The 12,931-nt window shown below is 42.3% G+C and overlaps 1 protein-coding gene across 1 annotated transcript in view; it reads right to left on the bottom strand.

Annotated features, from left to right (window-relative positions):
• Positions 1–12,931, bottom strand: part of TGM2 (transglutaminase 2) — a 53,303-nt gene that overhangs the window by 24,856 nt on the left and 15,516 nt on the right. The window contains exons 3-4 of the mRNA XM_027867104.1: positions 8,925–9,167; positions 6,146–6,264 (exon numbers count right to left, since the gene is read on the bottom strand). Coding sequence (XP_027722905.1) covers positions 6,146–6,264; positions 8,925–9,167 — 362 coding nt within the window. The remainder of the gene's footprint in view (positions 1–6,145; positions 6,265–8,924; positions 9,168–12,931) is intronic.

The raw sequence follows: 12,931 nt of genomic DNA, 5'->3' as shown, positions 1-12,931 counted from the left end.
CCAAATGTTCATGGAATGGATAAACTCTTAACTTGCTTAGTGAACTTGGACAGGTTAGTTTATTTCTCTGGGACTCAACTTTCTCACTGATTAAATCTGGAGATGAGTCAACAAATAACTACCCACTTGGCTCAGAGCAACTGTGATCCATGCTGACAGAAGACACATGTTCCTGCCTTTGTGGAGGTTACAGATGGGAAGAGTTGGACTAGATCATGGAATCAAAGGATGTAGGAACCTTAGAAACCTCTATTCCATTTTTTTAATTCAAGAAATAAGGATACAGGCTCAGAAAGGGGAAGATTATATAGCAAGAGAGTGACAGATCTGGGACTAGAAACAAAGTTTCCTCACTCCTAGTACTGGATAAAGCACTGGGCCTAGAGTCAGGAAGGCTCATCTTCCTGAGTTCAAATCTGGCTTCAGATACTTACTAGCTGTGTGACCCTGGCCAAATCACTTAACCTCATTTGCCTCAGTTTCTTCATCTGTAAAATGAACTGAAGGAAATGGCAAACCACTCCAGTATCTTTGCCAAGAAAACCCCAAATGGGGTCACAAAGAGTCGGACACAACTGAAAACAACTGAACAACAAATTTCCCTATCTGGTTAAAGTCAGAGAGAAATCAGCTGAAGCTTCTAATCCTTTGGTATTTATCTACTCCAGTTCTCCTCCTCTGGCTTCTCTCAGGCCTCAACTTCTTCATGGTGATTTATAGCAATTTTTTATGGCTTAATCTAATGAGCGGAAGCAGAACCAACTTATAAATATTTATAAACCTCCTGCTGCCACCCTATGAATATTAATACCCACAGGCTACCTGGGGGTTCTCTGAACAGTGGCCACAGATGATTCAAGCTGCTTCCCCTCTTTTTTCCTCCCCCAAAAGGAAGCCAATGAAAGGACCACTCTGGGGCTGCTGTCTCCTCCCCCTTGACTGCAGTCCCTCACCAGCCAATGGGCCTTCTTTGTTGTGAAAGAGCTGCCACCACTGGCCAGCGTCGACACCTACAATGCCTGAGAATGACAAAGGAATCCTAGGATGTCCGAGCTAGAAGGAATCTAAAGGTCTCACCCCTTCATTTTACAGTTAGGGAAATTGAGGCTCGGGGGTTCATAGTACAGTGGGATTTAGAATTGCAAAGAACCTTGGGGGAGATGAAGGGGGCACATGGGTCATCCAGTGCAACCCCAAACGTTTTTGAGAGGGAAATGAAGGCCCAAAGAGGACAGAGAACTTGCTCAAGGTGTCTAAGTGGTAAAGCTAAGAAAAGAACCTAGGCCTTGTGACTGCCCAGTACAGGGCTCTTTCCAGAATACCATTCTGTCTTCAGAGCTAACTTAGGAGAGGCTCTGATCCTGGGGCTAATAAGTGACTTGCACTCCCCACCTCACAGGCTGGGGTGACAAAAGCACTTTGGAAACCTTAAAGCTTTGAGGGGAACTGTTATTTTTGCTGTGGTCCCAGTTAGGATTCTTAAGATGCTCCAGCATGATCATCACCCAGGAGGAGAAGAGGAAGGGAAGCCCAAAGCATGCCCTGAGCCCTAGGGCTGGGATTGATGTCAGTCCACCCATTCCTGGTCTCCTCCATTGTTTATGGAGGCTAGATCCTGCCACCGATGGCTCAGTAATTTCTCCATCAGCCCAGGACTTGCTACATCCTATCTCTGAGACTCCAGGTGAGGCTCCAATAATTCAGTCCAGTTCAATAAGCATTCTTAATTAGGAGCCTACTAGGATAAAAGGTATATTGGGTAACCTTGGAATCAGGAAGACCTGGATTTAAGAGTCAGAACATCTGTGATATCCTTGGCAAATCACTTTGCCCCTTCTAGCAATTCTCTAAGACCATAAGATGCACAATATTTGTGATCTGAACAACCTCAGGGAGTTTCTGTACCGGGAGCTCCCACAAACCAATGAAATCATAACAAAAACAGGTCCCCTCCAGCCCTCTGTTCTATGTTCTGTGGTCCTCATGCCCCTTCCAGCTCTCACAGTCTAAGTTCTGTGTTTAAAAGACTCTTCCAACCAACATTCTGTGTTCTATCTCATAAAATCCCTTCCAGGTCTAACAGTCTACCCTGTCCCTCAGCTTCTCTGGGAGTACAAATGACTTTCCCCAGTTCAGCTAGTTCAGGCCTTTAAGCCCTCGAGTTTCTGATAATTCTCAGACCATGCATCAGGCTCTAGGAGGGGCAGAGCCAGGATTAGAGATCACATAGTACTATTGGGGACACAAAGACAATAGACATCCCTTGCTGTGCCCCTTCTCATCTTAAAAAACAAACAGAAAAACCCCCAATAATTTGTGACAAAAAATCTACATTGCTTTGTATCACTGTTATGTACTTATGAAATATATATTACACTTCTCTGTATTTCATATCCCCATACCAGACTGTTTCCCAAAGGCAATGACTGTGTTCTTGAAACATTGTGTCTTCCCTTTCACACTGAGCACAGGTCTCTACATGTCCTTGGTTCTTGATAAATGTCCTTATAAATGAATGAATGAGAGAACTGTTGCAGGTAGGAGGAAGTTAATGGCTTTTTTCCTCCAGTTGGTTGCTTTTTGTTGACACACTGGGGCACTGGACAAAGCCATGACCTGGGAATTAGGAGATCTGGGCTTCTAGTCCCAACTCAACCTCCAGCCAACCAGCCCCTGGCCTCAGGCCCTGGAGTTTCACTGGCTAGGCTTTGTTTTCCTTATCTCTAACTGGGTAACAATAATCCTTACTCAGCCTTCTTCCTCCCTTTCCTCCCCCCCCCCCCCCCATACAACTAGATGGAACAAAGGATCAAGTACAGGGGAAGCCCAGAAGGAAGTTGATTTTTTTCTCTGTCTTCCTTTATAACCTGGACATTAATAGTTTGTTGTACCTGGGTTATGACTCCATTTACCTCTCGTCCCCCTTCTGCACTGTAGAAACTGGGAGAGCTAAGAGGATTTTAAGGGTAGCTAAGAGGATTTTAGGGTATCAAAACTCAACAAAATTCTGTGGTTTTGATGAAAAGGGAAGTATGGTGGCTGGGAAACAAGCCATTAGTGTGTGGATAGAGGGCTGGCTCTGTGAAGGAAAGTCAAGAACAGGGACAAAAGAGAAAAAAGGGAAGAACCATGGAGAGGGTAGCCAAGGATTCTGAGATATCTGCCAATACTGACGGCCTGAGACCTGGGGGTCTTGCTTTACTGCATTTGTTTATTTTATTTGACGCTATTTGTTGCCCTGATATGTGGGTCTCAACAATCTAATAAAAGAAGTCCTTTGACCCAACTGTGCTGCATTGAAGGTAGTTTAAGGGACCTTTCCTGGACTCTTCAGTGGAAGGCTTTGGCTTAAGAAGCTCCTGATACCTTCGGAATGAGGTTCAGGCAACCCCAGGAAAGAGACTCTTGCAAGTAGAGTCTGTTGTCAAAGAAGTAAAAGAAAGCAGCATTTCAAAAACTGTGTCATGAATATGAGGAATTATTAATAGCTATGTTATTTCCCTAACACCATCAGCCCATGACCCTGGCCATGGATTGAGCTCTGATGCCAACTACAGATTGAACTTTGGCCCTAGACATACACTGGGCCCTGACCCTGGTCCCAAACAGAGTCCTGCCCTCTCCTACCCTTCATGAGCTCTTCCTCAGCCATAGCTGTGTTTTTGGGCTACAGCATAGATTGGGGTGGAAGGAGACTGAATAAACGTTGTTGAGATGCCTCAGTGGAGACTATCTCCACTACTAAAAACCAAGCCCAAACAAAATTTCCAGCTCACATGTTACCCAGAGTGGGTCAGTAACATTCTAACTGCAAGGAGGAGGCCAGCATGGCAGAACAGCATGTTGCTATTATCTTTCCTTTCTCCCAGTCTAACAGCATCCTTCCTGCCTGCCTGCCAAGTCTAAAGGATTCTGCTGTATTTTATCTGACTGGGAGCCACCCCTAACTCCCTGGCAGGATGGTTCAGTTAAGATTATAGAGCTCCTCCTCTTCATCCCACCCTTAGCACTCAGTTTTATGAGCTCTCTCTTGCCTTTTTGTAGAAGTGGCTTGCTTGTTTATAGCCCTTGACTGCCCAGATCCCAAGGGTTTCTTGAGGCCCAGAGGGGTTAAATAACTCATATAAGGTCACACAGCCTTCACTAAGACAAACGATTTCTGCAATTCCTTAAAAGCCCTGTTCCTTCATTCGTTTTAGCACCACATAAGGGAGAATATATTTCAGCTGTTGACTGGAGTCAGGAGATTTGGTTTAGAGTCCTGGCTCTGCTTTCACTCTCTCTGTAACCTTGGGAGACTCCTCCCCTCTCTGGACCTCATGTTTCTCGTCTTCAAAACAGAGATTAAAAATAAGAGCTCTGCTGACTTCTCAGGGCCAGCGAATGAAATGAGATTTTTAGCTATGAAAGGGCAAAAACTGTAGAGGAACATAGGTCCTTAGATAAGTAGAGGAAAGATGACTGGAGCTAATATCAGGGGGCCTGGGTTTGGGTATTAACTCTGCCAATTGGATGATTAGCCTTAGACCAACCACTTCTCTTTAAGTCTCATTTTACTACTCTGTAATGATATTAATACTTTGGCACTACCTACTATATTGTCAGGCTTGTGAAGAAAGCACTATGTGAGCTTTTATTAACTGTGAGCTATTATTAAAAAGTTGATGAACCCTTGACTCTAGAGAAGTGGGGGACCAAGAGATGGGCTTTCTGAGTCTTGTCTGATATTTCTAGGAAACAGGATTAGTCACAGGCATTGCTGTGACCCACCCCCACCCCAATCCACTCTGCCTCTGAAAAGGCTTTAAAAAAAAATCCAGGTTGATACCAAGAAAATACCCAATGGCCTCATAATAGGCTCATCCACTCACTTGCTAACTGTTTTTAGAGCTATTCTGTGAGAAATGTGGATGTCTCCATGCAAGCCTATCCCTTCCACTAGGAGAACAACTCATAGCTGGGCACTCCTGAGTGTCCCTGGGTAGCTTGCTTTTCCCTTTCCAGGCCTCAGTTTCCTCATCTGAAAAGTGGGGATTAACAATTGCCTTTCCTATCTATTGAATTATAGCATTCTAAACCTGGAAGACTTCAGAGGCCATCCAATCCAGCCTGGAATGTATACATTTCATTCATTTACCATTTATTAACTACTCACTATGTACAAAGTCCTTCACTAAGGACCTCTTGGCATGGCAGCGGCCCTCAGTTCTCAAAGGCTATGTTAGCAGGACACAAACCATGATAGGCCCTACTATGCCAAAAAGGCTTTCTGTCTGGGTTTAGTTATGTATTCTGTGCCTTATACCTGGAAACCAGTCTAGCAAAATGTGGCAAGGCTCATGCCCAGAAGGCTAATTACCAGTGGATGAGGATTTGGGGCAATGGCAACCCATTAAAATGTTTCTGAAAAGGGTTGTGAGGGAACAGCCACATTGATGAAATCATAAATCTTTGAATGGTGTCTTGGAAAGAGACCTGGAGGCAGTAGGCCTGGTTTCAAATCCTGCTTTTAACATTTACTAGCTGTTGGATTTGGGGCAAGTCTGTTGTAGCTTCTTGCCCTCCCAAAGCCTGCTGTTTGGGGTAAGAAAGGCTTATCTCTCTGAGGCTCAGTTATGTTATGGGTGAAAGGGAGAAAATAATATCTTTACTACCTACTGTACAGAGCTGTTTATGGGGAGAGTAATTGAGAGACCTGAAAGTACCATAGATTTTATGGAAATACCTGGCAGGCACAGGTCTCCCCTTTTACCCTTCTTTTCTCTACTTTTTCCCATTCTTCTTGAGAGATTTCAAGATCTACTTCCTTTAGAATGCTTTCTGACGATTTCAGCTTACACTGGCCTTCTCCTGGCCTCATCTTCTATTGCCTTCAGGGCTGAGAACACATAATGTGGAGCTTGACCATCTTTAGGTTATTTCATGGATGTGAGTTTGCTTTCCCCAGTTAGACTGAAGGCTTCCAGAGGGTAGGGCTCATGCCTCAGCCATATTTGCCTCCTCCACAACACAGCTGATTGAGGGTGAGCATCCTTTTGGTTCTTGATAGTGACTTGATTGATTGAAGTAGGCAATGGGCAGCCAGGGCACCATCTGATTCCTGGAAACTGGATGAGGGTGGGGCGCAGGGCAGGGAGACACCCACCTGTCCAAAGTTCCATGGGATCATGTTAACGTATGCACAGGACCCCTGAAAGATGGTGCCATACTGATTCAGGACATATTCCTTCCGGTAGTCATCTTTGTCCATATAGACTGAATCCGCTGAAGAGGAAAGCAAACAGTTACACTTGGCCTAAGACTTGCATAATTTAACTCTGACTCCTCGTACAGTGCCTGACATTGGTCATGGTGGCTGGTGTCTAACATGTATCACTGTTGTATCAGAAAAGTGAGCATGATAATAATAATCACACAATCTTGGAGTTAGGAAGTTCTGCCTTCTGATAGGTACTGGCAGTTTCACCTTGGGCAAGTCACTGATCCTCTCAGTGCTCCTTACACCTATACTTATAGATAAGGTACCTAGGAGAGTCCCTTCCACACAATGAAATCAAATAAACAAAAAACAAGCAAAAAAAAAAACAACAACCAAAAAAAGTAAAACAAATAAAAAATTCATACAGATATAACACACGACAGCTGGAGGCACTGTAGAGGGAGATTGTGTGGGATAGTAAAAAATTGTGCTGGACCTGAGTTCTAATGTTAGCCCTGTCATTTAAAAGCTGTGTTATTCTGAGCAATTTAATTAACTGCTCTGGGCCTCAGTTTCTTCCTCTGTAAAATAGGAACAATCATACTAATTTCATAGGGCTGCTGAGAGGAAAACATTTCCCTTTCCCCTGACTCAGGAAGACAAGAGTATCCTGTGATGCTAGAGAATAGTTAGGCTCATCCAGGGAGGAGCAAAAAGCTAGGTGCTCTGGCTTCAATTGAACAGATGAGAAGGGGGTAGAAGGTGTGATACTAGCTGTGTGACCTTGGGAAAGTCACTTTAATTCTCTCGTCTTCATCTGTAAAATGAAGGGGTTGGATATCACTAAGGTTTCTTCTTGCTCTAATATTCTGTAATTTCTAAGCATAGAGTAGTGTGGTTACAATCTACTTCCCATGGGCAACAAGGTCTAGTGGAGGCACCTAAGTGGCAAAATGGATAGAGCTTTGGCCCACAGGAAAATCTGGGTTCAAATCCAGCCTCAAATACTTATTAGCTGTGTGACCTTGGGCAAGTCATTTAACTTTTATTTGCCTCAGTTTCCTCAACTATAAAATGGGGATAATAGCACCTTCCTTCCACAGTTGTTGTGAGGAGGCTCAATGAAATAATATTTGTAAAGCATTTGGTACTGTGTCTGACTCATAGTAGATTCCATATAAATACTAGTTTTTTTTAATTTAATTTTTTTTTTAGTTTTCAACATTCACTTCCATAAGCTTTTGAGTTTTAAATTTTCTCTCCTTCCTTCTTCTTCTCCCTCCCCAAGATGGCATGCAATCTGATATAGGCTCTACATGCACATTCCTATTAAATGTATTTTCACATTAGTCATGTTGTGAAGAAGAATTAGAACCAATGGGAGGAAATAGGAGAAAGAAGAAACAAAACAAAACAGAAGGAAAAAAAAGAGCAAATAGTATTCTTCGATCTGCATTGAGATTCCATGGTTCTTTTTCTGGATGTGGATAGCATTTTCATCTTTAGTCTTTTGGAGATGTCTTAGATCCTTGTATTGCTGAGAAGACCTAAGTCTATCAAAGTCAGTTATCACACAATGTAGCTGTTACTGTTTACAACATTCTCCTGGTTCTGCTCACTTCACTCAGCATCAAACCATACAAGTCTTTCCAGATTTTTCTGAAGTCTGCCTGCTCATCATTTCCTATAGCACAATAGTATTCCATTACATTCATATACCATAACTTGTTCAACCATTCCCCGACTGATGGAGATTCCCTCAATTTCTAATTCTTGGCCACCACAAAAAGAGCTGCTATAAATCTTTTTGTACATGTGGGTCCTTCTCCCCATTTTTATGATGTCTTTGGGATACAACTCTAGAAGTGGTATTGTTGGGTCAAAGGGTATGCACATTTTAAAAATACTAGCTATTGATGTTATTATTTTTGTTATTATTACTCACCACAGTATCCTCCTAGCTTTTCTAAGACCTCTGCCATCAGCATAGGCACTCTGTTTAAGATCATCTCTGGGACTGAGGGGTACAGCAAAGGAAGCATGGGAGTATCCAGCTAAAGAGTACTATTTTCAGAGTTTGAATCAAAGTTTTAGGATTTAATTTTTGACTGCACATCTTCCCCATTGAGAAGAAGAGAACCCTGGCCTAGGAGTCAACATATCTGGGTCCCAGCTCTGAAACTCAATGACTGACCTTTTCCCTTCTCTGGGCTTCAATTTCACAATCTATAAAATGTTAATAATAACCCTTATATCTACTAATCTCCCAGGGCTTTGTGTGCAGGACCTATAAGAAAATAGATGAGAAAGTGCTTAGGGACAAATAAAGCAGTGAATTCTCAGAAGGCATCTATTATTAGTAATATCTGACTATGGAACCTGTCAACAGATCTTAAGCAGGCCTCTCCCCACCTCTCCCCCAATCCCAAGATGCAGAGAGAGGTGCCTTTGCCCTAGTGGTCCCATCCTGAGAAACACTCTGGTGTTTTGGAAAAAGTATTGGATTTGGAGTAAGGAGACCTGGGTTTGAATCCTACCCCGATCACTCGATCATATTTGTAGGAACAAATGAGCCTCAGTTTCTTCATCTATAAAATGGGGATAATAATAAGACTTGTATTACCTACTTCATCAAGTTATTGTGAGCAAAATGCTTTGTAATCCTGAAAGCGCTACAGAAATGTGAGTAGTTATTTCTCTACTACTATTATTACTGCATTCTTACCTTGGCACCAGGGATTGAAGATGAGTACAAAGCTGGTGATGGGGAAGTTATTACCATGGGATCCTGTGATGACCTCCATGGAGAGTTTGTAGAAGCCAATGGGAGCATGGGGTGGGGAGGAGATCGTCAGTTGTAGCTTATTTCCTTCTTGGCCAACTACAGAAGCTGCCCAGTCCCCCTCTTGGATACTGTCAGAGAGGGCGAATTTGGCCTTGGTGCCTGCAGCTTCACTGGGATAGGGTCCTGCAAAGCCAAAAGCCTCTGGTGAGTGACTGCTCCCTGAACATGCTTACTCCTTCATCCTCCACAGATCCCCTGAATCGAGGCTATATGGTCACCAGCCGGGGGTACCCCCTTACCTGTTCTCCCCAGGGGATCAGGAATAACTGTGGCTTGATACGAGTCCCTGCATGGAATGGTGGAAAAGGCTTATGTGAACTAAAAAATGAAGAATAGAATAGAGAATAGAAGAAGAAAGAAAACAGAACCAAGAGACTAAAAGGCACGATGACTGTGCTAATGGGAAGGAAAAGAACATTAAAGACATCAGAATTCAGATCAAGATGAGGAATAGGCTTAATTCTAGATGACTGAGGATGAAACCTACTTTCCTCCTTTCAACAGAGAGGTAGTGGGCTATGGATACAGAATACTACATACACTGTCAGACATGGCAGATGGTCCATTTGTTTTGCTTAGCTGCTTCTCTTGGTTATAAGGGAGAATTCCATTGGGAAGTGAGTTTATGGACTCCCGGTTAAGATAGCCCCACTCTCATATATGCACTCCAGCAAAGAGCTGAAAAGAGCTCTAGACTTGTCCAGCCATGGTCACATGTCTAGTACAAAGGGTTACGCAGAGTCTGAGAGTTCAAATAATCAATCCTTTTGGTAAAAAGATATTCAAGTACCCTCAATTAAAAACAGTTTCCAAGGTTCTTATGAAGCAATTTACTACAAGTTAAAAACCACAAGAAAGAAGGGAAAAACTCATTAGTAACAAAGTTCTTGGGGGCTTAAGAGTTCTCTGCTGGTGTCTTTTGGACCTCCTGTCCAAAAGGCACTCCTTCTGGGGGTCTCAGATCAACCCACCAGAGACAAAGTTAATTCAAACTGCCCCAGAGTGGCTTCCTAACTTCTTTGTAGGAGACTGTAGGGATTACCTCAAGCCAACCCTGGCCCACAACAAGATTGAATAAATGATTAAGAAGGGCAAAGCTGCAAAGAGGAAGTGGCAGTTATGCAAAAAAAAAAAAAACCCCAAAAAAACTACAATACTTTCTTTTCTTTTTCTTTCTTTTCTTTCTCTTCTTTCTTTTTCTTTCTCTTTCTCTCTTTCTTTTTTTTTTTTAAGCAAAGAGCCCTGAACTGAGGATTGAGAGATTGAAGGTCCAGTTCTAGCTATTCCGCTAATTGGCTATGTGTTCCTAGGCAAATCATTCCCTTTCTCTGGGCCCCAGTTTCCCTGTCTGTAAAATGAGAAGATTTGATTAGGTGGCTGAAGTTCTTCCCTCTGATCTCTGACAGTCTACAGAGTAGTGAGGATTAAATAAAATAATGATTGTAAGTCATTTAGCACAGTGCCTGGCACACAGTCAGGGCTATATAAATTTTGTCATTATTATCATTATTATTTTTAATGGAAACATCACTGGTTATGGAGTCAGAAGAACCAGGTTCAAGTCCTGGCTCTGACAATTACACGCTGGTAAACAGGAACAAGTCACTTTGCCTGAGTTTCAGTTTCCTCATCTTTAACACAAGGATCCTAACATCTTCTATATTACTCGAAAGAGAGGAAGTATGATGAAAGGGACAGAACGTTAGCCTTGGGAATCAGGAAGAATTGAATTCCTGTTCTCTGCCTCTGACACAAATTAACTGTGCGACCTTGGAAAAGTCACCCTCAGTGCTCCAAGAAACTCTTCAAGACAAACTTAGGAAACTTTCTAAGCCTGTAGTGTAAGCTACAGACAAGTAGTAAATCTCTATCTGGGAAGAAAATGCAAACACCAGGAGATTCCTCTCATACTGATGAAATCACAGACACAGACCACTTTCCCCTCAAAAAAGGTTTCTTTCATAGGGTTCAAGTGAGATAATATAGAGATAGATGAATATATAGATTAGATATAGATTATTGTTTTTGTGGTTGAATCATTTCAGTCGTGTCTGACTCTTTGTGACCCCATTTGGGGTTTTCGTGGCAAAGATACTGGAGTGCTTTGCCATTTTCTTCTCCAGCTCATTTTTCAGATGAGGAACTGAGACAAACAGAATTAAGTGACTTGCCCAGGGTCACATGGCTAATAAGTGTCTGGGGCCAGATTTGAACTCATGCAGATGAGTTTTCTTGACTTTAGGGTTGGCTCTCTATCCACTGCACCACCTAGCTGCCCATAGATATAGACTAGACATAGATATAAATAGCTATAGATTAGCTATAGATATAAATAGTTATAAATATATAGATTAGATATAGACATAGATATAGATAGTGCTATGTAAATGTCAGATGTTATTATTACTCCTGGTTGTTCCATGAACAAGACACTCCATCTCTTGGCTCTAGGCATCCTTTCTGGCAGTCCCCCACGGATGGAATGATCTCCCTCCTCTACCCTGAATATTGACCTCCCTATCTTCCTTTAAGTTCAAACCAAAATCCCACCTTCTACAAGAAGCTTTCCTCAACATCTCTCAAATCCAGTGCCTTCACTCTGTTAATTATTTCCTATTTATCCTGTAGATAGCAAGCTTTGTATGTGTTTGTTTGCAAATTATTTCTCTCCTTAAATTGTAAGCTCCTTGAGGTCAGGACTGTTTTTTGCTTTATCCCCAGTGCTCAGCATAATGCCTGGCACATAGTAGGTGCTTAATAAATACTGATTAATTGATTGATTATTTCCTACCTTACAGGATTGTTGTGAGGAAATCACTTTTTTTGTAAACTTTTGTAAATTTTAAAACAGCAGTTTTCAAAACTGTGGTCCAGGGAGTCATGGGGGTCTCTGAGACCCTTTCAGAGTGTCCGTGAGGTCAAAACTATTTCATAATAATACTAAGATGTTTTCAATCTCTAAAGTGATAAATATCAATAGCTATAGCCACATAAACAAAAACTCTTTAGAAGTTCCTCAATTATTTTAAAGTGTAACATAATAATAATAATAGCTAATGTTTATATAGTGCTTACTGTGTGCCAGGTACTGTGCTAAGTGGTGTTGTTGTGGGGCAGCTGGGTTGTACAGTAATTGGAATGCTGGGCCTGGAGTCAGGAAGACTCATCTTCCTGATTTCAATCTAGCCTCAGATGCTGACTAGTTGTGTGACCCTGGCCAAGTCACTTAACTCTCTTTGTCTCAGTTTCCTCATCTGTAAAATGAGCTGGAGAAGAAAATGGCAAAGCACTCCAGTATCTTTGCCAAAAAAACCCCAAATGTCATGAAGAGTCGGATACAACTGTGCTAAATGCTATACAATTATTATCTCATTTGATCCTCACAAGAACTCTGTGAGGTAGGTGCTATTATGATTCCCATTTTACAGATGAGGAAACTGAGGCAGACAGTGGTTAAATGACTTGCCTAGGGTTACACAGCTAGTAAGTGTCTGAGGTCATCCGTATTTGAACTCAAATCTTCCTCGCTCCAGACCCAGTGCTCTATCCCTTGTGCCACCTAGCTGAGTATAAAAGGGTCCTAAAACCAAAAAAGTTTGACAACTGCTGCCTTAAAGCATTATGGGAAGGGGAATTATAATTGTGAAAATTCTGGACTGTCTGAACAAAGTGTGGTCCTTACCTGCTCCTTACCAAAAACCTATGCTTTGGACAAGTCTCCTTATTGGGCTCTGGGATCCCTCTTCTCTTCTTGTTCTAGGCCCTTGTTTGTCTCGAATCCTGTCATCTGTGTGTCACCTCCGCATATCCTTGCTTTGTTTCTAGCAAACCTCATAACTGGCTCCTTTCCAAACTCCACCACTGGTCATGGCCCTGGTTACATGGAA

Source organism: Vombatus ursinus, unplaced genomic scaffold (genome assembly GCF_900497805.2).
Source record: "Vombatus ursinus unplaced genomic scaffold, bare-nosed wombat genome assembly UNPS02014785.1, whole genome shotgun sequence".
In the NCBI taxonomy this organism is placed as follows: domain Eukaryota; kingdom Metazoa; phylum Chordata; class Mammalia; order Diprotodontia; family Vombatidae; genus Vombatus; species Vombatus ursinus.
Note: the sequence above shows the minus strand (reverse complement) of the source record. Positions and strands in the feature narration are given on the sequence as shown.